At 43.0% G+C, this 27,196-nt stretch overlaps 2 protein-coding genes across 3 annotated transcripts; one reads left to right on the forward strand and one right to left on the reverse strand.

The window, feature by feature from the left end:
* CCNA2 (cyclin A2) lies at positions 1 to 5,907 on the forward strand. Its single transcript, XM_075543859.1, has 8 exons — positions 1 to 480; positions 991 to 1,234; positions 2,100 to 2,212; positions 2,377 to 2,600; positions 3,237 to 3,444; positions 4,016 to 4,129; positions 4,593 to 4,726; positions 4,955 to 5,907. The coding sequence occupies exons 1-8, from the start codon at positions 283 to 285 to the stop codon at positions 5,001 to 5,003; spliced, it is 1,284 nt and encodes a 427-aa protein (XP_075399974.1). The 5' UTR covers positions 1 to 282; the 3' UTR covers positions 5,004 to 5,907.
* EXOSC9 (exosome component 9) lies at positions 5,624 to 27,196 on the reverse strand. 2 transcript variants are annotated; one of them, XM_075543858.1, is made up of 12 exons: positions 27,042 to 27,196; positions 25,857 to 25,951; positions 24,418 to 24,537; positions 24,199 to 24,301; positions 22,538 to 22,675; positions 20,008 to 20,090; positions 12,996 to 13,128; positions 12,222 to 12,310; positions 9,759 to 9,905; positions 7,501 to 7,685; positions 6,108 to 6,181; positions 5,624 to 5,759 (listed from the first exon to the last, which is right to left on the reverse strand). In XM_075543858.1, the coding sequence occupies exons 1-12, from the start codon at positions 27,105 to 27,107 to the stop codon at positions 5,718 to 5,720; spliced, it is 1,275 nt and encodes a 424-aa protein (XP_075399973.1). In that variant the 5' UTR covers positions 27,108 to 27,196; the 3' UTR covers positions 5,624 to 5,717. The 2 variants fall into 2 exon arrangements, with proteins under 2 accessions (XP_075399973.1, XP_075399972.1); XM_075543857.1 differs by having other exon boundaries at positions 6,103 to 6,181.

Here is a 27,196-nt window from a genome sequence, read left to right on the forward strand (position 1 = left end):
ACTGCAACAAGAGCCGCTGCTCCGGCGCGCTGGTCGCTTTATCCCGGGACTCCTAGGTCTTGGCTTCTGCACGCCTCGCAGGGCCTGCCGGCGCCTCCCAGAGCCTCCTCCAGCCACCCCAGCTGCTGCCGAGGGAGCGGCCCGGTGGGCAGGCAGGCCTGGCTGCGACCGGCAGCCCCGGCTAGAGCGTCCCTCGGCCGAGTTTGCGCGGCCAGTCGGCGGGCGGAGCGCACGCTGCTTGGCGCCGCGGGCTAGTGCCGCCGCCTGCCCCCGGGAGCAGTGATGTTGGGCAACTCCGCGCCGGGGCCTGCGGCCCACGAGGCGGGCTCGGCGCTGCTTGCGCTCCAAGAAGACCAGGAGAACATCAACCCGGAGGAAGCGGCGCCCTCCCAGCAGCCCCGGACTCGGGCCGCGCTGGCGGTCCTGAAGGCAGGCAGCTCACGGGGCCCAGCGCCGCAGCACAAGCCCAAGACCCGACGGGTAAGAAAGGCACGCTCGATATCTCTAGGAGCGGGGCCAGGCAAGCAAAGAATGGCATTTATGGGGAGGGGCAGCGGTGCAGGCCCCTCTGGCCTTAGATTTTCCGGTTTGTGGCCGCCACGGTGGTAGCTTCTCATCTCATTTAGTGTCAGGGCTCCAGCCAACATTGTGCGGGTGCTGCCTGCCGAGTGGCTCACTGCTTTAAGGGAAGTAACCAGGCCCCCCTCCCCCACCCCCATGTGAACCAGAGAATGCCTCTGCTTTAGAACAGAAAACACTGGGCAAATTCGGCCATTTTAGCCGGATTTACACGGCTGTGCCACCCCTTGTTAGCAACTCCCTGCATGTGACAAGGTTTTGCATCCTTTTTCCCTTTGACTGCTCATGCTGTTCTTGCTTAGGCTTTGGCCTTCCTTAATTTTTCTGATAGACAGATGGGGGTTAAACGCAAAGGATGAGATCCTCAGGGGAAGAAGGCAGAGCCGCCTTTAACAGGCGATTTCCTCCTAGGTTGCACCTCTTAAGGATATTTCTGTAAATGAGGAGCTAGTCACTGTTCCTCCGTGGAAAGCAAACAGTAAACAGCCTGCATTCACCATTCACGTGGATGAAGCAGAAGAGAAGACACAAGAGAGACCAGCTGAATCTGAAAAAAGAGAGCGTGAAGATGCCTTGGCGTTTAATTCAGCTATCAATCTACCTGCCCCACGAAAACCACTGGTATCTCTTGATTATCCAATGGATGGCAGTTTTGGTAAGTTTTAAAGATTCTGCATGAATCAAGGTATAATACGATTATTAAATAGACTCGGTTTTATACTTTGAGGGATTTGCTTACCTGATCATTACTACTTGTAAGGAGTTAGGTCTAATGCAACAGGCTTAGACTTATCCCAAACCATGCGGGACCTAGAAAAAGATGCCGCTTGTAATCAGCTGTTCCTTGTACAGTACTAATCAAATCATCTTAACTCGATATCAGTCATACATTTTGACCTGACCCTGGAGATATTTGCTTGGTTGGAGGAATTCAGTTGTGTCCTAAATCAGTGGTTCAGTGTACCACTTGAGAGAACGTTATGTTTGAGTGCAGATTTAAAAGTTGTGTTTCTGTAACATCAGTCTGAGTGATCTTTAAATACCAGAACGTGACATTGTCTTCTGCCATGCAGTGGGTTGTACTATTGATTTTGGTGCTTAGCAAGTGGAGAAGCTGGAATGGCACTGCCTGTGTTGGTAATGTTTCTTTATAAGCTTATTGAGTACTGGATAGCTCAATGCAATCTCATTTTAGCTAGTGTTCTCTTGATTAGGGAAAGGAATCCTTAGGAAATAGTTTGTTGTTTTATTTGTTAACAACGTTTTGTTTTAAAATGAAGAGAGTAATGGATGATATTCTTTTCCCTCAGATACAAAATTTGTTTTTTATTACTGCGCTTGTTAAAGGAAAACCATGTAGGCCTGCGTCTAGTTGACTATATTCGATTCTGGTGTTGACAGTCTGTTTTGTAGCATGCAGCATTTTGTCATGAGGGTTTTTAATTGGATGGCATTGCTGTTCTGATAACAGTATTCTTATAGGCATTCGTTTTTAGCTATTATCGTTTGAATTCCTCCAGAATCACCACATATTATGGACATGTCCATTGTTTTAGAAGATGAAAAACCAGTGAATGTTAATGAAGTGCCAGACTACCTTGAAGACATTCATACTTACCTTAGGGAAATGGAGGTAAAAGCCGAGTCCAGTTTTCTATGTTGTCTTTTAAACGTGGCTAAATGAATTTGAGATAACATAATGGCTGGTGAAAGGTTGGCTTCTTTTGGCATATGTAAGCATCTTTGCTAACTGTGACCTAACTGTAATTTTAACACCACACTAACTTTTCTTAAAAGGTTAAATGTAAGCCTAAAGCGGGTTACATGAAGAAACAACCAGACATTACCAATAGCATGAGGGCTATCCTTGTGGACTGGTTAGTTGAAGTCGGAGAAGAATACAAACTACAGAATGAGACCTTGTACTTGGCTGTGAACTACATTGATAGGTTCCTTTCATCGATGTCTGTACTGAGAGGGAAACTTCAGCTTGTGGGCACTGCTGCGATGCTTTTAGCCTCGTAAGTCCAATTTACCTCTCTGGGTGGGAAAGCTGGTTCTTAACCTGTGGCATTCTAACAAATACTCAGGGCAGAGCACCGGTGACAATCATGACCAGAAGGGGTGGAAGTGCAACGTCCAGCCTTGATTTTCTTCATGTTTGTATTTTGGGTACCTTTTTAAGGTGGAGAATGGTACACTTTTGTGCACTAGTACTAGATTGCTGTGTGTTAAGTTGACTCATAGTCACCTCCCTAATAATAGGCCACTTTCTGGCATATAAAACTAAAATCAAACCTGTTGCTATTGAATGGATTCCTACTCAAAGCAACTCTACAGGGTTTAAGACTTGTAGCTCCCAAATTCGTAGCCACGTAAACACTGGCATTTTCTTCACTGTGGGAAATCTCATGCCTGTGATTTCCATTTCCTATACTTCTCATGTCTCAGAGTCATTAATTAGGAGACTTGGGCCTCATACTTAGTAATTGCCTGCCTCAGTCTCTGTCATAAAATGAAGGGCATGTATCAGTGGAGACAGACCAGGTATCGCATGTGGGCTTCAGATCTATTCCATGTGCTTTGCAGTTTCGGAATTGGAGTTAGCATGCTTACCCTCTTGAGAACTAATTACTGAAAAGTGTTTTTCATCATAGAAAGTTTGAAGAAATATATCCTCCGGAAGTAGCAGAATTTGTGTACATTACAGATGACACCTATACCAAGAAACAAGTTCTGAGAATGGAGCATCTAGTTTTAAAAGTCCTTGCTTTTGACTTAGCGGCACCAACAGTAAATCAGTTTCTTACTCAGTACTTTCTGCATCAGCAGCCTGTAAACTGCAAAGTTGAAAGTCTAGCTATGGTAAGTTCCTTTTATGGTTGCTGGAGAGAGACTTAGGTCACAATTAAGGACAAGCCCTAATTTGGTTATCTAGTATTCTAGGTCCTGATTAATGCCCCAGTGCTAAGAAAGCCTCCCAATAAAAGCAGTGGTTCTCAACCTTCCTAAGGTCGTGACCCTTTATGTTGTGGTGTGGCGCTCCCCCCTCCCACCCCTCGCAACCATAAAATTATTTTCATTGCTGCTTCATACTGCAATTCTGTTTTGAACCAAAGGGGTCGTGACCCACAGGTTGAGAACCAAACCACTGCCCTAAAGAACAGTAGTGCTATCTTTGAGGTGTTAGAAGGGTTGTGAGAAGAGCTGTCTCAATGTTATTAAATACAGTCAAATAAAGGATAACCAAGAGTAGGCATAAATAAGGGTTATGTGGTTGTTATAAAGCCGGTCTCAAGAGATGAGAAAAAATTGGGTTTGAGGGTATGTGTTAAAAGATTGGGTTTTAGTTGTGGTCATTAGGGCATGTACTTTTTTTAAACTTTGTGAATTTATGAACTTTTCGTTTCTGAAGGGCATTTTTTTTTCGTTCCAGTTTTTGGGAGAGTTGAGTTTGATAGATGCTGACCCCTACCTCAAGTATTTGCCATCCGTTATTGCAGGAGCAGCCTTCCATATCGCACTCTACACAGTCACAGGACAGAGCTGGGTACGTAACTGCTTTCACACATTCTGTGTGTGAACTCCCTGCCTAGTTGGGGCACCCTGGCAAAGCTCTGGGGATGCGCTTCCAAAAATTTAGCCACTGAAAACTGAAGCATTGCAGTTCTGACACACGTTGTCATGACAAGTTTAGTAGCAGATAAGTTGTTGGCCAAACCTGATGGTTGTCTACATATGCTGACCTGAAATAACATCAGCTTGACTAAAGCATCTTACATGTTGAATATTACATCTTTCACTTGTTGAGTACAAAGTCATAACTTGGATTAGAAAAGTGTCCTTGTCAGAGTAAGAAAAATAGATCAAAGTCAGCGTCAAAAGAATGGCATAATGGTATGAGAAATAAAGATTAGTACTGATATTTAACCCAAGTATTTGAAGCAACCCGACTCATTCTTTTGTCTATTAAAACAAAACTCCTGGCTCTCGGCCCCTTCCTTTTTCTGTAGCCTGAGTCATTAGCACAAAAGACTGGATATACCCTGGAAAGTCTCAAGCCCTGTCTCACGGACCTGCACCAGACCTACCTCCGAGCACCAGAGCACGCACAACAGTCAATAAGAGAAAAGTATAAAGGTTCCAAGTAAGAACTGAGGCGCTACTAAGGGAACTTGTCTATCTTCTTACAACATTTAAAAACCGTAAAGGATAAGGTCTAGCTTGGCTGAGATGTTCTCTAATGGGCCCTCTTTTGAGACGTTGCTTTGTGTCCTGTAGAGTGGGAGGAATTTGAGCACATGCTTTGGAAACTCATAATCAGCTAGTTAATCTTGAGCTACACATTTATGATCTGTACTTTTTTCTCTTACAGGTATCATGGTGTTTCTCTCCTCAATCCACCAGAGACACTAAATGTGTAAAAGTGCAAACTACCTTTGCTTTCTACAATGTAAATCCTTCGAAGTATATGGTGTACAGTTTTTATCATAGGTTTTAAATTCATAATCATTTCTGAATACAGACATTATGGTCAGTTACAAATTATGTTATCTTATTTTTAAATGGTTTTAATCTGTATCTTTTGTATATGTAACTGTCTTGGTTGTTTGGCTGATTTTTAATGGTATTAAAGTATTAACAATACCACCTATCAGGATAAGAATAAATTGATTTGGAAAATGATGATCGATTTGTAAGTCAAATTCAATTGGAGATTTTAAAAAATCTGTCACGATTTATCTACTGTAAAACGGGAATTAGTGAAGCACCTTCAAGTTCTGGCATTTTTTTATGCAGCTAGAATTGTTTGACGAGGGCTGCTCGCTCGCCTAAGTACGTCAGTTACTTAAAAGTCAAGTTAGGGAGAGAAACATGGTGAATGATACAAACTCCATGTGACGGATGAAGTGAGGGGTAGAAAGTATCTGTGCTTGTTATGAATACGTTGTCCAGATGGCTTATTTCAAAATACAACGCAAAATTATGTATTTTTTAAACATGTGGATTTTCTTTTATAGATGCGAGTAAAGAATAGCCAAGGTTGTTAGCACGGAATAAATATCCTTTTAATAGTATATATACAAGTAGGTTGGCTTTAATTAACAGCTCTCTTCTTCCTCTTTTTTGTTGGCTTTTTACTTGGCGCTGCTGCTTGTTTTGTGCTGATGGTTTGTGTTCTGTGAAGAAGCGAAATAAATTAAGTTGACTAACAGTATATGCAAAAAACTGATTTTTCAGGCCTGCGTACATGAAATACCAGCATCAGACCATTTTGCTGTTAAAATTTGATTATATAAAAATAAAAGCAATGTAGTAATTTTATAAGGCATCCAAATAATTTTATTATACAATTTAGACCCTAATGCTTATAAATCTGACTTAGGAACAGCTGTGTTTCTAATGATACTTTTACAGATGAGTATGTACATCTACATTATTAGTAAACTCTAAAAGCTTACATAAAATGATTAAGAAATTAAAGCTTATATACATTTGAAAAATAAGGCCAAAATGTGTTACCTTACTTTCTTCATATACTTGTCTGGATCTAAAATGATCATTTCTTCCTCTTCACTATCTGAGAGTACTATAGGAGCATCTGAAAAAGTGAAAGTGATTTTGAAAAATAATAGTCTCCCCCCTTTTTTTTCTCCCCCAAAATACTTGATAAATATGTGACCTGACACCTCATAATAGAAAAGATAGGAGGGAAATATGTGGGGTCTTCTGTAGAACCAACCTGTGACAGTTAAACTGCTAGTGCGAACAGATAGACCTAAGACCGATCACTGCCATTTTCTATATCAATCAGTTTCCTATTTTTGCTTTGTTCACTTCCATTCTTTAAAAAAGACCCGATACTATTCCCTTAGATCCACTTTCCTTATTCACTTATAATGCTACTGTTCAAAACAGCCAATAGCAGGTCTAACTTGAGTATGTCTCAAGAATGAATCTATATAAACTGAGATAGAGCAACTTCTCAGATTCAGTGTGCTTTATCAAGTACACGTAGAAAAGTCTAGCATAATGATATTAGAAGTGACCACCAGAAATAAGGAAATTGAGGATCCTTCTGTAGATAACCCTTAAAAGCAGGCAGGTATATGCATTATGTGTCTGACTATCACCATTGTTTGCTCAACAAGCGCATCCTTTAGTCTGCCAGGCTAGTTCTTAAATTCTTGCGTGACTTGTTTTTGCCATAATAACCAAAGCCATGGATACAAGTCACAGAATATACCTACACCAGAGGAGCAGGCCGCCACACTGCTCCTACAAAACAGCTAGTCCGCTCAAATTGTCAACAGATTAGCAGCCTATGCTCAGGCCACTGTGCCAGCCACCAGGACACATCCTTCCAGTTTCACAGTTGTCAAATACAAAAAATGCCTAGAATTAGCAAAATCTCAGCTATTCTTTAATAATGCACACAGTCTAATATGGTAGTTACATGCGACTATTTAAAGAGTAAATTTAGAATTCAGCCCCTTGGTTAATTAATAAAGCCCTTCTAGCCAATAATCCCTTATATAATGTATTACCAATTCTAGCATCTATACCTGTTGCTAATCCCATTTTGGAAGGCTCTCTAGAGTGTGAATGAAATCACCCACCCTCATGTCAGTGTGGTCTGCTGAAAGAACCCTCTACTTCTATCAAAGCCGTGTAAGGGCATCTCAGAAATAAGTTCTCAATGAAACCGGTTCCCTTAACACTGGCCCTTTTAAAGGTATGAAACAAAAACAATAGAAAATAGCACTACCAAAAGAAGCATCGTTCTAGAAAAGAATGGAGTTAATGCTGCAGTAAGCCTTGCTGAAGTAAGTTTTGCTGAAATTGAAATCACATCACAAAACATTTACCTTCCCCCAAAAGATCCATCGATTTATGGAAGATTCATAAAATATTACCAACCTTGGTTCCCATGATTGGAGATTTCTATTCCAGTGTCCATTTTCAGACTATCAAGAGCGATAGCGTCATCACTGTCACCCTCATCCTCCGCTTCCTTCTCAGAGTCTTCAAGATCACCCCAGGAGTTTTCTATGCCCTCTCCAACTTGGGCAGTTCCCGGAGTTCGTAACACTGGATTAGAAACACTTAGCAAGTTAAGAAAACAACACAAATCCAGCAATTTGATGCACTGTTGAAAGTTAAAAACAGAAGACATAAGATTGATTCACGTGTGCTCGACTGCCTAGAATACGTTCTTACTAAGAGTTATACTATGAATGCAGGCAGTTTTGTTGGGCTACTGGCTGCAAGGCTGATGGTTTAAACCAGCTAACCACACTGCTCCTGTGAAGATCTTAAGTCTCAGAAACCCTGCAGTGGTTCCCAACCTTCTTAATACCATGACCCTTTTAATACAGTTCCTCAGTTGTAGTGACCCCCAACCACAAATTTATTTTCATTGCACTTCATAACTAATTTTGCTACTGCTAGGAATCTGTAAATATCTGATATGCAGGATGTATTAGGTGACCCCTATGAATGTGTCGTTCAGCCCACCGGAGGGGTTGCAACCCACAGGTTGAGAACCACATTATGGGACTTCTATAAATCAGAATTGACTTGATGGCAATGGGTATATATGATAGAACTGTAAAAGTAAGACCTGTAACTCAGGCAAGTTTACAAACACAATGGTAAGTATCAATAGAACAGTTCAATACTTTAGTTTGTCAATCCGGTGAACGGATGAATAAAAGCAGAACAATGCCTAACTGTATAAAGTGTCCATGCCATCAATATTACACATTTTTCCAAAGGACAATGAAATGCTTGTGATAGTTTTCTGATCTAGCTGGATATACGAGGGCATACTAAAGTCCCGTAATTTTATCCCTTTCAAAGCTATGTATTCCAATTTTTAAACAAAACCACCTTATCAACTTCAAAGTACTCTCCATTACACTTTAATACATTTGTAAAATTGGTGATTCCATTCCTGGAAACATTTTCAAACTCATCTGTCTGGAAGGCTGACAGCACCTCCCTTGTTTTTTTCTACGTCAACAAATCACAGTCCTTGCATGTTCCTCTTAATTTGTGGAAACAAAAGTTGCACGGAGCAAGGTCAGGTGAGTAAAGTATGTGGGGCAAGAGAGACATGCTGTTATTTGCCAAAAACGGGCACTGAGATGGCTGCATGAGCAGGTGCATTGTTGTTCCCCATCTGCTGCAAATCAGGTCTGTTTTGTCACACTGTTACGCAATCTTTTCAGAACCTCTAAATAGAAAGCTTGATTAACAGTCTGACCTGGTAGAACAAACTCCAAATGCACTATCCCCCTCACATTAAAAACAAAAAGCATCGTCTTGATCTTGGATTTCACTTGAGGAGCTTTTTTTAGGCAAGGTGACGATGGTGTCTTCCACATCTTGACTCATGTTTGCTTCAGGGCCTTCACAGCAGCATGTCACCCGGGGGAAAGCCTGGGCGCTTCGGAGCTGTTCTTTCAAAGCACAGCAGGTTTCCACTCCAGGCTCTTTCCTGCTCAGTCAGAACCCGGGGCACAAATTTTGCAGCACCCCTTCTCATTCCCAAACCTCCCGTTAAACTTCACTGAACCGAGCCCCAACATAGTCCAGATAACTCCCCCCCTCTTCAACGGTCCACTGTCAGAATCTGAGCACAAGGTGCATGAATTTTGTTGACATTTTAGTCTGGGAAGTTGACGGAAGTCCAGAGGTATGTCATCCACGACATTTCAACTTTTTTGAAGTGAGAAAATTTCTCGTACACTTGGGCTTCCCCATAGTGCTGTCCTTGTAAGCTGTGTTCAACATCACAACCGTTTCTGCAGCATATTTACTGAGCAGGAAACAGAATTTCACAGCCACACCATTTTTAAAATCAGCCATCACAAAAAAACAAGGTTCAAGCGAAATTGCTCTTACAAAACATTCAACGTGACCAAAGAGAACTATCCCACGTGAGTGAATGAATCAATGCTCGCCTAGTGGGAAAGATGTATACGAAAACCCTGCCCTATCACGATCTCGTCCTACATCTTTACTATTCTTAATTACCTAACGAAGTAAGACGGTCTTTGAAAAAACAAATTTCAGTGTGCACAACCTAAGTGCATTCAATCTTAAGCCTAAGGACTGAAAGGATTCTTTTAACGTCTTTGTTTCTTTTGCCAAAACCACCCAAATAAAGATACACTTCTGAAGGAGGTTCAGCCTCAGCGATGATTTCTTCTGCTTTCTCCCCGACATCAGATGTGTCGATGGGGGCCTTTTCCATTTTAAATGCTGTGATTCTCTGATTTGCTATAGACTCTGCAAAACCACACTTTCCACCTTCTTTCCTGTGTGGATTGTTTGGGGAAGCAGGGGATGGGGAGGGATGAAGGAGACAGGTAAGAGAAGACAAAAAGAAAAAAGTTATTATTTTATCCTTTGATGAATGAGAACTATAATTTGTTGACCCTGGCTGATGAAGGGCAATTAACCTCCTTTCTTAAAGGATACTGACATGTTGGGCTGTGGTGACATGGTGGTTATCCACTCAACAGCTAACAGCAAGGTGAGCAACTCCTGTAGATAGTCTCAGAAACTTCAAGGGCTGTCTACCCTGTCCTAAAGGGTCGCTATGAGTCAGCATCAACTCAGTGGTAATAATAGCGTTAAGGTTACAAAGTAACAAGTAAGGTGAGCATCAACATGAATTGCTTTCTATTTTCATTAACTTGAGTCACTGATTCTTTGAAGAAAAATGTCAATTTTGAAAGAAAACTGACGTTTCAATAGAGGTCATGTTTAAATGGAAGTAAAACACAAAGAACAGTCTTCAATCAACCTTCATAACAAGCACGAATTACAGCAACATATTCACCTGAGATTCAAAATAAAAAAAAGCTCGAGTGTAAAAAATTAGGTCCCACCACATCTGGCCCACCAAGCCGAGGATGACATTCCTGCTCAGCGAAGTCAAGGAACAGAGCCGCAGGGCCGGGCCCCACCATGAGACATGACACCCCGCACTGACCCACAGCGCTGCAGGGACTGCACTGGAGACACAGTGTGGGAATTGTGCCCGGCCTGACCCCTCCATCCCCCACCAGGGTGAAACATGAAGGAAGTTCAACAGAGCAGCAAGGAGAGCAAAGCAGCGAAGCCATTGAGGATCCCCGAAAATAGACTTCAGACTTGAGGGCAGGGCTTGGCACCTCATCAGACTCAATCAGAAACCATGTAAGGGTCAACAGACCTGGAACTGTTTACAGGTCTCCTGACTTTTCTTCTTTTTTTCATGTCTATATAAGATAGGCAAGATAAACCCAAAGAGAAAACAATGGTACCAAGAGTTCCAGGGAACAAGGGGGGAAGGGGGGCGGGAGATAGGGGAAAGGAAGTGGGGAGCCAACAAAACCAGGAACAAGAGCTCAAACTGATGGCAAGGAGGGTGTAGAACACCTGGGAGGGTTTGGATAAGTGCAATTCAGCCAAGAGGAATTACTGCAAGCTGAATGAAGGTCAAACATAATAGTGGGGCAGGAGGAACGTAAAAGGAAACAGAACTAGGAGGCAAAGGACATTTATAGAGGCATAAATATAGGCATGTATGTATGTATGCAAATATATTAATATATACCAATAGGGATATAGGTCTATATATATATTTATATGTTAAGTATCAAGGTAGCAGACAGACATAGGGCCTTTACTCAAGTCTGCTCAACGCAAAGGACACTTTGTTCTAATAACCTGGCATTCGGTGATGCTCACCTTCCCAACACAATTACTGAAGTCAAAATGGGTGCACAAGGAAATGTGAAGAACGCTGATGATGCCCGCCCATTAGAAGACAGTGTCTGGGGTCTTCAAGGTTTCAAGGTAAACAGGCAGATATCTAGCAGGGAAGCAACAAAGTCCACATGGAACAAGCATACCAGCCTGTGTGATCATGAGTTGTTGAAAGGAGCAGGTTATCAGGCACCAGAAGATCCCAAACAAAAAAACCCTGTTGTGAACAAGAGTGGGGGAGGGATAGTGATGCAAAGCTCATCTGTAGATAGCTAATTGAACATCTCCTCACAGAAAGGTCACAAGGAAGGAATGGAGCCAGCCAGGGGGCAGCAGAGCACCGATTAAACACATAATATTCCTCTAGCTCTTTAATGCTTCCTTCCCCCCACCCCCCCCTCCGTTTCATAACTACTACTACCTTACAAATCCAGCTAGACTGGATCTTGTACACTGGTACAGAGAAGAGCTCTTGACACATGGACTCCAGGATACATAAACCCCTAAGGAACAATAATGGGAGTCGCAATACCATGAGGGTAGGGGGGGAAGGGGGAGATCAATGTATTAAACTCCCCATGCCAACCCGAGGGGAACAAACATCAGAAATGGTACAGGGAGACAGCGGACAGCGTAAGATATGAAAATAATTTATATTTTATCAAGGGGTCACAAGGGTGGGAGGGCGGGGAAAAAAGAGCTGATCAAAGAAAATGTTTGGAAATGATGGAAACACATGTACAAATGTACTTGATACAATTATCTATGGATTGTTATAGGAGCTGTAAGAGCCCCCAATAAAATGATTAAAAAAATTTTTTTTGGTCCCCTTTGTGAAAGAAACACCCTTCACAGAAAATAAAAAACAAAACACATACCTCACTTTCCGGTCATTCTCCAACGCTTTCTGTATTAGTTCTGTGACTTCTGCTACTTTCACACCAGCTATTTTAGTACATCTTAAAACCTATTTATAAAAGTATTATTTTAATACAATCAAATAGCTTCCTATGAACACAAAAATTAAGACTTTCTGATCTATGAGTTTCATTTCTCTAACTTTATATTTAAACTTGACTCTTAGCCGGTATGAAAACAATATAAAGTCAACACCCACTAAGGCAAGATGTGAGGCGTTTTATAAAACCAAATGATCACCAGGCCTTGAGGACCCACCACAACAATCTCTGGATGTAGCGACTTGGGCATTCTAACAAGCATAAGTGAAGACAATAGCATCCTTATTTTACAGATAAAGGAATTGAGGCTCAACGATACTGAAGCATCAGCCCATGTTTGGCTGCTGCACGGCAGACCCGATATGCTTGTGATATGGCAAACTATTACTCTGAAAGACTCCATGTGAATCTGATAGGTAGCTGGCTTTGAGAATGACTGTTTGTTAGACCCAAATTCTAGAAACTATCCAATTTCTATTTTGACTTTATTTGTTGGGAGGAACATGAATCTCTCGATTTGGATAAAAAGGCGCATCCTCTGAAGGTCAGATAGGAGCGGCACGGAGACCGAAGGCGCCCTTCTCCAAATCTCCAGACAGGAAGCACAGCACCAAAACCAGACTCTAACTCACTGCAAGCATCCCTTAGGAATTTTGCCCAAAAGATAAGTAAAAGGTTTTAAAGAGCGCTTACTTGATCTTTTAGTAGCATGATGCCACCGCTGGACTGGATGGTACAAATCTCTCGATGCTTGTTCATGGCGATCACCAACAGCCCATCCATTACACGTTCTTCACGTTCATTGGGATCCACCAGTAAATATGTTCTGAAATGAACAGATGCGCTTGAGCAAACCTGGAAGACTAAATGGTTGTCACTTTCAAGAAAATGGATGTTTAATAAAATATGGCACATGTAGTTAACACAGTTAAGGGATTTAACTAGGAATGTACTTCTTTAATATATAATAAGAAAATTACTGTTTCTACCAACACAAAATGAATGCCAAGTGATTTTCTTCAGCTATTACAGAGAAATCACAATGAGTCCATGTGATTTTGTTAATATTTTCATATTGCCCAATACATTAACCATTAGCATCTTTTGCTTACTGAGATCTTGAAATTGCTTAGTTCATATTGAGAAATACTATCAGGCAGATGCTGAATTTAAAAAAGGCTTGGTTGTGGGAAACTGAGGACCTAGCAGTGAATGTATGCTGCCTAATCTACTCTCGCTACCACTGAGCATAGAAGACTGGCTCTAGGTAGAGAGCTCAACAGTGATTGATCTCATTAGAGGTAATGTCATATATACATTTTCCAGACAAAAAGATGTCCCCACAGAATCCCTCCATAAATGGCTACTTTCAAGGTGCCTCTTACAAGTGCCTGGCTGCTCACTATGTGGCCAGCGGTAACTGAGAGCAAACAAGTTCCACTGTTCAAAATGCAGTTGACTTCCTTCTGCCACTGTTTCTGCTGCTGATCATGGGCGGTCTATGTATCCGATGGAAGCCTACTAGCCTAACTGTATAGACGTGTTTAAAAATACATTCACTTTCTTTCTCTTGATCCTACCATCGGGAAAGGTGAGCTCCTGTCCCCGCTCTTTATTTCCCCCTATCGCACTGCAGCTCCTCAGGACCTTTTTGCTTATGGGGCCGGAGCACACATTTGGTGAAAATAAATGTAAAATATCTCATGGTAAATATATATTTAACATTAACATGATTAATATTTTAGACCCATTCAAATGCAAACACATTGCCATCAAGTCAATTTAAAGTCATGGCGAACCACGAGGAGAGGGTGGAGGGACCCGGGTGGGGTTCCTAGACTCCAAATTTTAATGGGGGTAGAAAGCCTCATCTTTCGCCTGTGCAATGGCTAGTGGGCTTTGCACAAAGAACCTTGTGGCTAAAAGTCCAACTACACATGGTTAATAAATCAGAATTACTTTCACCCTTTTCCTTTTCTAATGTGGCTACAGAAAATTCCAACACTTGTCTGTCCGTCTGTCACACTGTGGTGGCTTGTGTGCTGCTGAAAGTTCCCGCCGCAAATGACAGGTTTCAGCGGAGCGCTGACTGAGACCAAGGAAGGACTCAGCCCCCTGCTTTGGAGGAAAATGAGGCTGATAAACCATATGCATCGTTTTGAAGCACTGTCAGATACTGAAAGCCTAAACAAAGGAACCAGAAGAGAAATACGGCCAGATGATGGGCGCTCAAGTCCAAGGGCATTGGAAGTGGCACTGAAGAGGAGCTGATTTCATGGAGGGGAGTCGAGTGTGTGATGTGAGCTGGTTAGAACCTGTGGGAGTGGAGCCTTCTCGATCTTAATTTATTAATGGGGCACGACACAAAGTGAGGCAAAATGTGTTAAAAAAGTGACTGAGGGCAATACAGGGGACAGCACCGGAGACACAGTATGGGAAATGCACCTGACCTGATCCCACCACACCGAGGCAAATCACTGGGGGAGTGCAGTGGAACAGCAAGGGAATGGAATGGCAAGGTCCCCAGGGAATGCTGAAAGTGGACTTTGGGGCCAGGGCGTGGTGTCCAAACAGACTGGACTGGAAAACGCTCCTAAGGGCCAGCAAACGATCCCTGAACTAACTACAAGCTTTTCTCTTGTGAACTGTCTTGTTTTGTTCTTTGTCAGTGGTTTGTTTTTGTTGTTTTGTTGTCTGGTTATATACTGTTGCTTTGTTTTCCTCTGTCTTGTTTTTGTGCATGTTAGTGTCTCCACAGGTCTGTCTGAATAGGACAGGCTGGATGAACTAGCTGGAGGACAAACGGGACCAACAGTTCCAGGGGGATTTGGGGTGGGGGGTCAGGGGGATAAGGAAGTGGTGTTAACAAACACAGGGACAAGGGAACAACATGGGACCCCAAATGGTAGAGAGGGGGGAGTGGCAGGCCTGGTGGGAAATGATCAAGGGTAAGGTTGCGTAGAGAAGAGGTATAGCTGTAGCCCAGGTGGCGACGAAGCATGGTAGTAGGGCAGGAGGAAAGTCAAGGGAGATGGAAGAAGGAGCTGGGAGTCAAGAGGCATTCATGGAGGTCTAGACAAAGACATGTGCATACAAATATATATAGGAGGATGGGGAAATAGATCTAAGTGTCTACATTTATAGGTTTAGTATTAAGGTGGCGGAAGGACCTTGGGCCTCTACTCAAACACTTCCTCAAGGCATGAATACTTTCTTTTATTAAATTGGAACTCTATGGTGCTCACTCTCCCGACACAACGGCTAGAGCCAAAGTGGGTGAACAAGTAAATGTGGTGAAGAAAGCTGATGGTGCCCGGCTATCAAAAGAGATAGTGTCTGGGGTCTTAAAGGCTTGAAGGTGAACATGCGGCCATCTAGCTCAGAAGCAACAAAGCCCACATGGAAGAAGCACACCGGCCAGTGCGATCACGAGGTGCCAAGGTACCAGGTATAAGGCATCATGAAAAAAAAATGTGTGTATATGTATATATGTGTGTGTGTATGTATGTGTATATATGCATATATAAACATATATATATATACCATATTGAATGAAGGGGGAAGTGCAGAGTGGAGACCCAAGGCCCAAGTGTCGGCCAATGGAGATCTCCTCATAGAGGGGTTTAGGAAAGGAGATGGGTTAATTAGGGTGCGAGGTAGTACCGATGATGAACACAGCTTTCCCCCAGATCCTGGATGCTTCCTCCCCCCAACTACCATGATCCGAATTCTACCTAGCAGGGCTGGATAGGGCAGAGGCTGTACACTGGTACATATGAGGGCTGGAGGCACAGGGAATCCAGGGTGGATGATACCTTCAGGACCAAGGGTGTGAGGGGCGATGCTGGGAGAGTGGAGGGTGAGTGGGTTGCAAAGGGGGAACTGATTACAAGGATCCACATGTGACCTCTTCCCTGGGAGAGGGACAGCAGAGAAGGGGGGAAGGGAGACTCCGTATAGGGCAAGATATGACAAAATAACGATGTATAAATTACCAATGGCACATGAGGGAGGGGGGAGGGAGGGGAAAAAAAAAGGACCTGATGCAAAGTGCTTAAGTAGAGAGCAAATGCTTTGGGAATGATTGGGGCAGGGAATGTATGGATGTGCTTTATACAACTGATGTAAGTATATGTATGGATTGTGATAAGAGTTGTATGAGTCCCTAATAAAATGTAAAAAAAGAAAATGATTAGGGCAAAGAATGTACAGATGTTCTTTATACAACTGATGTATGTATATGTATGGACTGTGATAAGAGTTGTATGAGCCGCTAATAAATTGTTTTAAAAAACTAAAATAAAATAAAATACCTAAAAAAAATACGTTAATGATCAGAGCTTGGAATGTGTGAAGTATGAATTTAGGAAAATTGGAAGTGGTCCTAAATGAAATAGATTGACGTGAAGATCAAAAATTAGACACTGGTGAGCTGAATTGGATGGCTATTAGCCATTTTGAATCAGAAAATCTTATGATTTACTTTACCCAGAAGAACACAACCAAGAGGAATGACTCAGCACTCACTGCCAGAAAGGCTCTTGCTAAATCCACCATTAAAAGCAATGGTGCTTGTGATAGGTTACCGTATATACTTGAGTATAAGCCAAGTTTTTCAGCACATTTTTTATGTAGTTTCTGTGGTAAAATTAGGTGCCTCGGTGGATAGTCGGGTCGGCTTCCACTTGAGAATATATGGCATCATATGTGCCTTCTAGGAAATCCAATCAATACAACTATTACTCAACTTTCTGCACAAACAAATAAGCTAGTGACGAAGAACCTGAAGAATCCTACCAATGACTTCTGGCAGAAATCAATCAAGCATGCCATCCAGATGCAGTGGCAGTTGGTGACTGGAATGCCAACATCGGAAACAGGAAGGAACAGTAGTGGGAAAGCATGGACTCGGTGATAGAAATGAAGCCGGAGAGCACATGACAGAATTCTGCAAAACTGACAACTTGTTCACAGCAAATACCTTTTCAACAACCTATGAGGTGACGCTACACATGGACTTCCCCAGATGGAGAAGCTCATACCAGCAGGTAAAACCACATCAGTAACCGGCTGGTCAAATGCTCACGTTAGTTCAGGAAGAAGCTGAAAAAAATTAAAACAAGTCCACAAAAGCCAAAATACTACCTTGAATGTATCCCACCTGAATTTTGAGAACATCTCAGACAGATGTGAAATACTGAACACTAATGACAGGACACGTGGTGAGCTAGGGGAAGACATCAAGACCATCATTCATGAAGAGAGCAAAAGGTCATTAAAAAGGCAAGAAAGAAAAGATGACAGTGCATGTCAGAATAGACGATTCCTTTCATGAGTTTTAACATCAACCACGAATTACCGCAGTGGGGCCGTGGTTACTGTAAACACCCATCCTGACCGATGAAGCATGGCGGTGATGGTTTTACTCTGGTTTCAGCGTCATGCACTGGGTGTATTTCATTATTTCCAGGAATTATAGGCATTTAGTGCCCACGCCCACTCATCTTGCAAAATAAGTCCAACAAAGTAATTTGATATCGTAAAAAAAAATTCTGAGCTTGCTTGTAATTGTGGAGCAGCTAAAGCAAACTGAAGAAAGCATGAAGTCAAGGAACAGAACAGAAAATTTCAAACAGCTCAAGATAAAGCCAAATCTTATAATAAAATGTGCAAGGACCCAGAATTAGAAAACCAAAAGGGGAAACCACACTCAGTATACCAGAAAGTAAAAGGACTCAAGAAAGATGTCAAGCCTCGAATTGCAATTTTGAAAGATTCCAGGGAGAAAATATTGAATGATGCAGGAAACATCAAGAGAAGATGGAGACAATACAGTCACTGTACCCAAAAGCACTAGTCAACATTCCAACAGAAAGATGCTTACTTGTATTTTGCTGACTATGCAGAGGCATTTGACTGTGTGGACCATCCATCGTAAACTGGATAACCTTAAGATGGGAATCCCAGAACAGTTCATTGTGCTAAATTGGAACTTGTACGTGGATCGAGAGGCAGTTGTGTAACAGAACAAGGGACTGCTGCGTGGTTTACAGTCAGGAAAGGTGTGCGTCAGGGCTGCATCCTCGCACCACAGCAATGCAAGCTGAATGCTGGGCATGTTGGAGAAGCGGATTCTCTAAAGAGCGTGGCATCAGGACTGGAGGATGGCTTAGCAGCAACCTGTGATGTGCAGATGGTACTAGTTCGCTTGCTGTCAGGGAGGGGGATTGAAGCGCTCGGATTAAGATGAATGCATGCATTACATCACAATGTAAGAAAGACCCACACCACACACAGGTCCAATAGGGAACATAAAGGTAAATGGAAAAAAGAAAAGCATGAACTTGTCAAGGATTCTGTCTTGCTTGGATCTGTAGTCAACGCTCATGCAAGCAGCAGTCAAGAGATCAAAAGACGCATTGCACTGGGTAAATCCGCGCACAAGGCCGCTCGAGTATAGAAAAGCAAGGGCGTTAACTTAAGGACTGAGGTGCTGGGCCTGACACAGCCATGGCATTCTCCATCGCATCACATGCGTGTGCAAGCTGGGCCCTGAAGAAGCAAGACTGATGCACTTGGACTGTGATGCTGGGAACACTACTGAAAGTACCCTGGACTGCTAACAGGACAAACAGATCTGTGTCGGAAGAAAAAAGGCCAGTGCGCTCCTGACAGGCAAAAACTGGTGAGACATTATCTCACAGCCTTTGGACATATTGTCAGGCGAGAGCAGCCCCTGGAGGACGTCATGCTTGGTGAGGGGGAAGGCATCAAAAAGAGGAAGGCCGTCCCTCCAGGAGAGGGACTGACATCGTGGCTACGCCATGGGACCAGGCACAGGAACAACTGTGAGGACGGCACAGGACTGTGCAGTGTTTTGTTCTGCTGTGCACAGGGTTGCTATGGGCCACAGCCGACTCGATGACATCTAACAAGAGGAAATTTAAATTGCACATATGCATCCCATTCTATATGTCTGGCAGTGCTGACCCATCTCTTTCTAACGAAATTCTACATTACAATGAGTGAAAATGGAAGGCTTTTCTCCAGTACTTATTTATATATTGTTAAAATGCCACTCCTTGTTTCAAGTCAAATCTGACTAGACAGTAATGGGCTTTGTTTCGAGATTAAAGGCCCAGGCTTCTATTTAGAGGCACTCTTACTTGTTCTAAGGGACTCCAGGATTTCTGCTGTCTGGGAAATTAGCGGTGAATTGTGAAGAAAGCACGAGACAGCTGAGTCCAAGGCCACTGTCAGTGAGATGCCTCCGACTAACAGCCATGCTACAGGGATAGAAATATAGAAATATTCCCGGGGACTTCTAAGACTGTATTTTGTGGAAGCCGGCTGCATCACACTTCTCCTGCAGAGCACTTTGTGGGTTCCGATCACCCATCTTTTTGGTGGTGGCCCTGTGCTTACCAACTGAGACACCAGGGCCCAATCGAACGAGAGGAAAAGTAATTTTCTTTGTCCCTGTTTGTACCCCAATTTCCCTCGCGACTTGCTCCTAGAGCTCCTACATTTAACAATCTATAAAAGAGTTTGTCGCTTTTATTGAGAATGCTCTTTACTAATGCTCTGCTAAAGAAATGGAACCACAAAGTTCTTCACTATTAAGAGTGGGGTGGTGGTGGTATTCACTGTCTCTGGAACATGTGGGTCAAGCAGCTCCAGCCGCCCACAATAAGGCCATACTCACCCTTGCTGGAAGAAGGCAAAACTGACGCAGATGGGCATGTGGTGGATGCTCAAGGGTACGGGGTCCCGCTCCTCAGGTGTGTACTGCTCTCAAAGAAAAGTTCAAGGATGGCAAGTGACAAGTTATGAGCAAACAAGTCATCAAATATTAAGGTAAATAGAATTTCTTTACTCTTCAATGCATATATAAGTTCACTTTCTGTTTACATGACTTGGTTATTTGACTTTGCCAGTCTACTCTTCGAATCTCTGGGGCATCTTCTCAACCTTGATGGAGCATTGTTTACTTACCATAAAACCTACTTTCAGAATAAAATTTACTTTTAGTAAATTTAAAAATGTTGCCGATCATCACAACTGTTTTTGAACATTTTACCAGACTCCAGAAAACCCTCTTGCGCCTATTTGCGGTCCATCTTCCTTTTCACCTTGTGGCCCACCAAGGATCTGCTTTATGTCCTCAGAAAAATGTATCTTTTCTGGGCACTTTATATAGCGACGCTTCGATCATCGATCAGCTGCTCCTAGCTCAAACTTTGCACTATTTGAACAGCACAGTGTGAAAAAAAAATCTGCTCAGTGTTCGTACCTGTGCTTGACAGAACAGAAAATGGTACGGGCCAAGTGAGGCACGCGTCACAGTCCTGCATGGGCATGAAAGGGTGACGCTTCAAGCCCAAGCGCCGCTCTTGCTCAAACACACAACATTAGCACCACTTGTGTTCGTGTGCTAAGCATGCATCACTGTGTTTTTTGCATTCTATTTGCGTAAAATATCATAACCATGGCCCCAAAGAAAGTTAGTGATACTAGCAGCAATGTTAAGAGGAAAACTGGGAGAAACACTGTTAATAGAGTTGAAGAAATTGCACAATTTGAATCGGGTCGCTACTTTTCTGATTTAGTGGCGGAGTACAACACAGCAAGGTCAACATTTTGAACATTTGGGGGAGGGGGGAGTGACAAACGCAGCTAATGTAGAGAGAGTTGTGAAATCGTTAACCAGGAAACGAAGAACCCAGACCATCACAGAGGTTGAAAAGTTACTCCTCATCTGGAAAAATCAGAAGGCAACGGCAAGTTTATGGGACCAAGACAGTGACGTGAGAGAAGGTAAAGCCTCCACAGTGAAGTCCCGGATGAATACATTCTAAGTGACATTTTGGGACCTCAGAACCAATTATGTTTCTCCATGATTTCTTATGGGGAAAAAATACATTCTCGAACTTTTCAGTGTTTGAACACAAATTTGGAATGAAGTGAGTTTGACAACTGAGGGTCACACTGTAACTAGAACGAAGCAATGCACTCTTCCATTTGGCTTCTTCATGCAGCACGTCTCATCGATCTTGTGCTGTAGAGGAAGGAGCCGAGGCGGCCCAGTGGTTAAGTGGCCCCTCCGGTGAAAGGTCGGAAGTTTGAACCCACCAGCCACTCCACAGGAGGGAGACGTGGCAGTCTGCTTCTGGAAAGGTTGGTCTTGTGCCACGGGACAGTGCACTCCAGCCTAGCGTTGTGATGAGTCAGAATCAACGCAGTGACATATGTTCATAATTGGATCCTTTTAATTGCTAGATAGTATTCCATTGTATGGATATGCCACATGTGTGTATCTGTTTGTCAGCTGGACATTGGATTATCGCCAGTTTGGGGCTAGTATGTCCTATACATGCATGAATATGAATTTCTTAGGCTAGGAAGTACGCTAAGTTTACATTTAACTTTTTAAGAAACTGCTACACATTTCCAATACAAATGAGCCACTTTGGATTCTTAACAGCAGTGACTGTCCACTTTTCTAGCTGCTCGTATGTTTCCTAATTGTCCTCCTTTTGCTTTCTCAGACCAACTCCTCCTCTAAAAGAACACATCTCTAATATTAATATGCTTTCCCCCAAGTCTTGAAAGTTTGCTCCACTTTAATGCCTAGAGGTAGTATTATTTAAAATGACGCTTTAGACTTTAGAGAATCCAGGCACCTGGTGTTTCTTTTTAAAATGTTCAGACTCAAACTACCACTATGGGGCATTCTCATGCTAGACTGTAACTTAGGTATATTTGAATACAAACAAACCAAACTCACTGCTGTCACATCGATGCTAACTTACAGCAACCCTAAAGGACAAGGCGGAACTACCCCTGTGAGTTCCTGTAACTCTTTAGAGAAGCTGGTGGCTCAACTGCTGACCTCAGCCAGCAGACCAATGAGCAACCACTATGTCAGCAGGGCCCCTATAAGTTATATAAAGGTGGTGGCTTTTAAAATGTCATCTCTGGACCAGCAGGATCACAGAGACCTAGAGCTCTGTCACTGGCCGATGCTGGGGATGACTTCTATGAACAGATCACTCCCAATACACGAGTTTTAAGAAATTAGAAGGGCAATTTTGGGCAGAAGCAGTTTTCTCCCATGAACAAATTCTGGAACCTAATTGCTATCTCGGGCGTGACTTCATTGATATCAGCTGCCTGCACACCCCGCACACTCATCTACTCCTATCCAAGAGCCTGCTCCCATCACAGAAACTCACCAGTGTCACTTCACTTCCTTGGACTGACACATCGGGTCTTCTGAAGTGACATAAGGCCACAATTGCAGCAATACTGGCAGCATCAATAATATTTCCATCATGATTTAATAAATGTAGGTCGACACGAATTTGCCAAACCTAAAAGTAAATTTCAAACAAAATGTGCATTTTAAAAAACCTTAAAGACAGTTAAACATATAAAGCACTATACCTCAACTTTCTAAGGGAGTCAGTCAACACTAAAATATATACTCTAAAGGTAAGAAAATCACTCTAATTGTCAGCTAAGTTTCTAAAGGTCATGCCAAATTATCTTTTTAAAATAGCCATATATGTTGACTTTTTAATTTTTTAAGTTATTTTATTGGGACTCATACAACTCTTATCACATACATACATCCACTGTGTCAAGCACATTTGTACATTTGTTGCCATCATCATTCTCAAAACATGTGCTTTCTACTTGAGCCGTTGGTATTAGCTCATTTTCCCCCTCCCTCATGAATCCTTGATAATTCATAAATTATTATTTTGTCACGTCTTACACTGTCTGACATCTCCCTTCGCCCACTTTTCTATTGTCCGGCCCTCAGGGAGGGGGTTATATGTAGATCCTTGTGAACAGTTCCCCCTTTCTACCCGCCCCCCTTAGGATGTCAGGGCAATCTGGCTATGACATCTGTCACCCCATTCATCACCGGGGTTGATTCGGCTGATCTGGCTGGCTAGGCGGGTGTCCCCTTCTTCCCTCACCACTCCTTGTGTGCCCCCACCCACTGAAGCTTCGCGATCGGCTGAAGAGGACGACCTTCCCTGAGAGAGAGGACCGTCCTCCGGTCAAGGGTATCTGAGGAACTACACTGCCCTGCTAGAACCTCCAAACAGGTCTCAAGGCAAAATTATCTTTTCATAAGTGTCGGTAAGTTAGAAATCTCTAATTCTTAGATTTTATTTGATACTGTTTTAATAACCTTATAAATAATAGAAACAGTGGTAACACCTTATCTAAGTATGGAGTATGAGGAGAGAAAAGCTAAGGCACTTCGTAGGAGTCAAAAATCTGGCTGGTCAAATTAACCGTAATTAAGAATTAAGTTTTAAAGCAGGGGTTCTCAAAATTCCTAATGCCGTGACCCTTTAATCCATTTTCTCATGTTGTGGTAACCCCACTTGCTACTTCATAACTGTAATTTTGCTACTGTTATGAATCAGGCGACCCCTATGAAAGGGTCGTTCGACCCCCAAAGGGGTCATGACCCAGGTTGAGAACTGCTGTTCTAACACAACACAGCAGTTTATTGAGTGCAGGATTTTTACTACCGACTCATTATACAGTTCAGTGTACATCAATAAATAAATCCAAATGACAATTTTATCAGCTCTTCATTCATAAAAAGGGGGGAAAAGTGTGTTTTTATTATCACACATGAACTGTTATATAAAAGAAACACATTCTCTGGATGAAACAATTCCCTTTTGAAGACTTAATTTTGTCCCTTCAGAAAGAAACAGCAAGCTCTCTAGAGAACACTTAGGAACATTTGTAGCAATGTGACCCAGTACAAAACTGAACTAACTATAGCTCTGAAAAGGAAGGTGGAGCTACAGAGTCCCATGGATCAACCACATTCATCCTTAAAGTTAGGAATGCTCGTCCCCACCTTTTCACCAGCGACAACACAGAGAGATTCAGTGTCTATACACTTGGAATTTCTTAGACATCTTTCCAAGAGTCGGTTCAGCTTCACCAAGAGATCTGACTGCCTGTGAGGACAGAAATGAATTTACATCAAGAAATGTAACACCAGCCTTTAAAACAAGAACCCACTGCTGTCAGGTTCTCCACAAGAGAAATCATTTTAAGAAAAAATTTTAAATACCTGCTAGGTTCAAAAGCTGGGGCAGCCATCTGAGATAGCTCAAGGTTAAAAAAAAGGATACCTTCCGTTGCTCTATTAAGTTTTGGAGAAACAAGTTCACATGACACTTGTCCAAGAACTCTGTAAAGTAAAATAACACAAAAGTGTTAAATAAGCAAATTTTGTTTCCAATTAAAATAAGGAATGAAATCTAAAACACATTATCAATTGCATCCCAGTCTCACCTGAGTATTAATATGCTTGCTTTGGTAGGTCACAAAAGGTGAGAATTACTTACCAATAAAATATATGTAAGAACAAAGTACATACTGGTAATACCCAAGAGCTAGCAGCAAGAATCCGTCCTCCCAAACCAACTTCTTACAAGAGATTTGCCTCCTAAAATTTTAAAACAGGTTTCACCTATCCCCTTTTAGTTTATTGGACCAAGATTGCAAACAAATTTCTTTCTGACTGGCATAGTTTGCTACCATTACCTGACCAAAGATAATCCCTTCATAAAACCCAATTCTCATGTCAGGCAAGAAAGAGGCCTATTGCTCAGACTCTGCGTTCCTCACATTACAATGTAAGAAGTGGCCACAGCCACAGCAGTGCTGGAAGAACACAGCCAGTTACTGCTGACTGTCTATAGAATTCACACAGGCCAGAAAGAGCATGGGAAAATCAACATGGCAGAAAAACATTTTTATTAAAAAATTAAAAATGGCATTAAAACCGTAAAATCTTGTGTTAAAAGGAAATAGCTTGTATTGGACAGGGTTCTCTAGAGAGACAAACCAGATTTCTAGTAATTATATATAAATATATTTATAAAGATAGATATATAATTCAAGAAATAAACCGTTAAATAATATACAGATAAATACAATCAATTAACAGTTAAATTTTAAAGCAGTGAGACACTAGCAGTCCTTCAAGTTTTGAGAGCTGCCAGGTACCAGTCTTCTTCTGTAGAGAGAGCTGAGCTATATATACCCAGGCAGCAAACAGCAAGGCAGGTCCTCAACTGTCATCAACTGTCAGTCCCCAGCTCCAGAGATGAGCATTCCAATTGTGTGGGCTTAAAGGGACCTCAACTTACAGCAACACAGTCCACAGGCTAGGCATCCCACAGGTAGTGTACCCCTTTAAACTGAGGCACAGAACAACTAAGGTGAGGCTCACCGAGCCATTTATCCCTCTGCCCTTCAGTTAATCCTACTTGTGTTTATCGGCCAGGCTGGCACAATAAACTATAGCATAGCTGTTCTTGATACAATGGATGTATGGAATGTTATATGGGCTAGAAGAGTCCCCAGTAAAATGATTTATATTAAAAAGTTACTTTTGGCATCTAATAATGTACTGTTCTAGATGTCTCAGCTCTTCTCTAAACAACTGAGTCAAGCGTCTTTATGACCTGCTTTCATTGAGCTTACACCCAGAGTGAATTATACCTTGTTTTTCCAAGCTCCACAATACAACAGCCATAATCTGTTCCAAATGAGATTCGGATGCTCCTGTAGTCATAGGTTTGTCTGCCATCCAGCCGCTGTAAACACAACATTCATTTATTCTTTCAAAACAATGTTCTGGATAACTGCTTTGTGCCAGGGGCTGGGATGGTGGTGGTTTGCTACCATCGCTCTGGGCTGCTAAATGCAAGGTCAACAGTGGGAATCCACCAACCCTCCTCTGGAGAAAGGGGAGGCTTTCTAGTCCCTCACGGAGTTACAATCCCAGAACCTCACAGGGCAGTGCTGCCCCTCCTATGGGATCGCAATGAGTAGGAACTGACTGGATGCTACTCATTCGCCTCCCCTCCCCTCCCCGCCCCCAACAGTTTTATTGGCAAGTAACTCACACATCAAGCAATTCAATAATTCAATCACATAAAGAAGAGCTGTAAAATCACCCCCACAGTTTTAGACCTTTTCCTTCGTTAGCTCCCCATCTCCCCCCAACCCCCCCTGTCACACACCCACGGAACCATCACTCTAGTTATGTCTCTGTATTTGCCTATCCTGGATTTCACACACAGGAAAACAACGAGCAACAAGCAAACAAATGTGAACGCCCCAGGGAACATGCACTCGAGAGTGAACTGTTGCTGAGACAATTGGGCTAACATTTCGTTCGCTGTCATTTGATCTCGCTTGGGATCCATTTAAATTTGTCCCAGTTTTTAAATACGTTCTGCCTTCTTTTTGATTGAGGTGTTTATCCAAGCTTGCTTTTTGGTTTGCGGCTCGGCTTGAGAAGCCCAAGAGACACAAGTGGGTTATCAGAATCGGACCGCTATCCGCGAGGTCGGCAGTTCAAATTCACTAGCCGTTCTCTGGGCGAAAAAACGAGGTTGTCTCGCTTTTGGTTTCAAGTCCCCAAACCCTAGTGAGCTGGAATCGATAGAGGGGTTTGCATTTGGACGAAAATAGATTGCAGACATCCCCACCTCTGCGGGAGAGTGGAAAGCAGGCGCCAAGGCAAAGGCAGCGTGGGGTGGCACGCGTCTAGCCCCACACGGAACTGGACTGGGGGCTGGAGGATGCCCCACCGCAGGGGGCTCCGGGGCCGGGGCCCGCCGGGGGTGGGCGTGCGGGCAGGAGGCCCGGGCCGCAGCTGCGCGGGCGGCGGGGCTTTACCTTCTTCTCCTCGATGGCGCGGAGCAGGAAGCGGCGCTCGCAGTTGGAGAGCGGCGTCTCCTTCATGGCGGCAGCTCGCGGGCCAGCCGGCGTGCGAACCCGGGAGAAGTGGGAAGCGGCGCCCGGTCCCACGCGCCCCCACGCGCCGCGCACGC

This window comes from Tenrec ecaudatus, chromosome 3 (genome assembly GCF_050624435.1).
Source record: "Tenrec ecaudatus isolate mTenEca1 chromosome 3, mTenEca1.hap1, whole genome shotgun sequence".
Taxonomy (NCBI): domain Eukaryota; kingdom Metazoa; phylum Chordata; class Mammalia; order Afrosoricida; family Tenrecidae; genus Tenrec; species Tenrec ecaudatus.

Bases quoted from the DNA above. Each gene is read 5' to 3' on its own strand.
- CCNA2 (XM_075543859.1), top strand. From the start codon at position 283: ATGTTGGGCAACTCCGCGCCGGGGCCTGCGGCCCACGAGGCGGGCTCG. The intron at 1,235-2,099 runs GTAAGTTTTAAA...GAATTCCTCCAG, and splicing joins TCCAATGGATGGCAGTTTTG to AATCACCACATATTATGGAC. The intron at 4,727-4,954 runs GTAAGAACTGAG...TTTCTCTTACAG, and splicing joins GAAAAGTATAAAGGTTCCAA to GTATCATGGTGTTTCTCTCC.
- EXOSC9 (XM_075543857.1), bottom strand. From the start codon at position 27,107: ATGAAGGAGACGCCGCTCTCCAACTGCGAGCGCCGCTTCCTGCTCCGC. The intron at 9,906-12,221 runs GTATGTGTTTTG...CAATCCACACAG, and splicing joins GAGAATGACCGGAAAGTGAG to GAAAGAAGGTGGAAAGTGTG. The intron at 5,760-6,102 runs GTAACACATTTT...GCTTCTTCACAG, and splicing joins AAGTATATGAAGAAAGTAAG to AACACAAACCATCAGCACAA.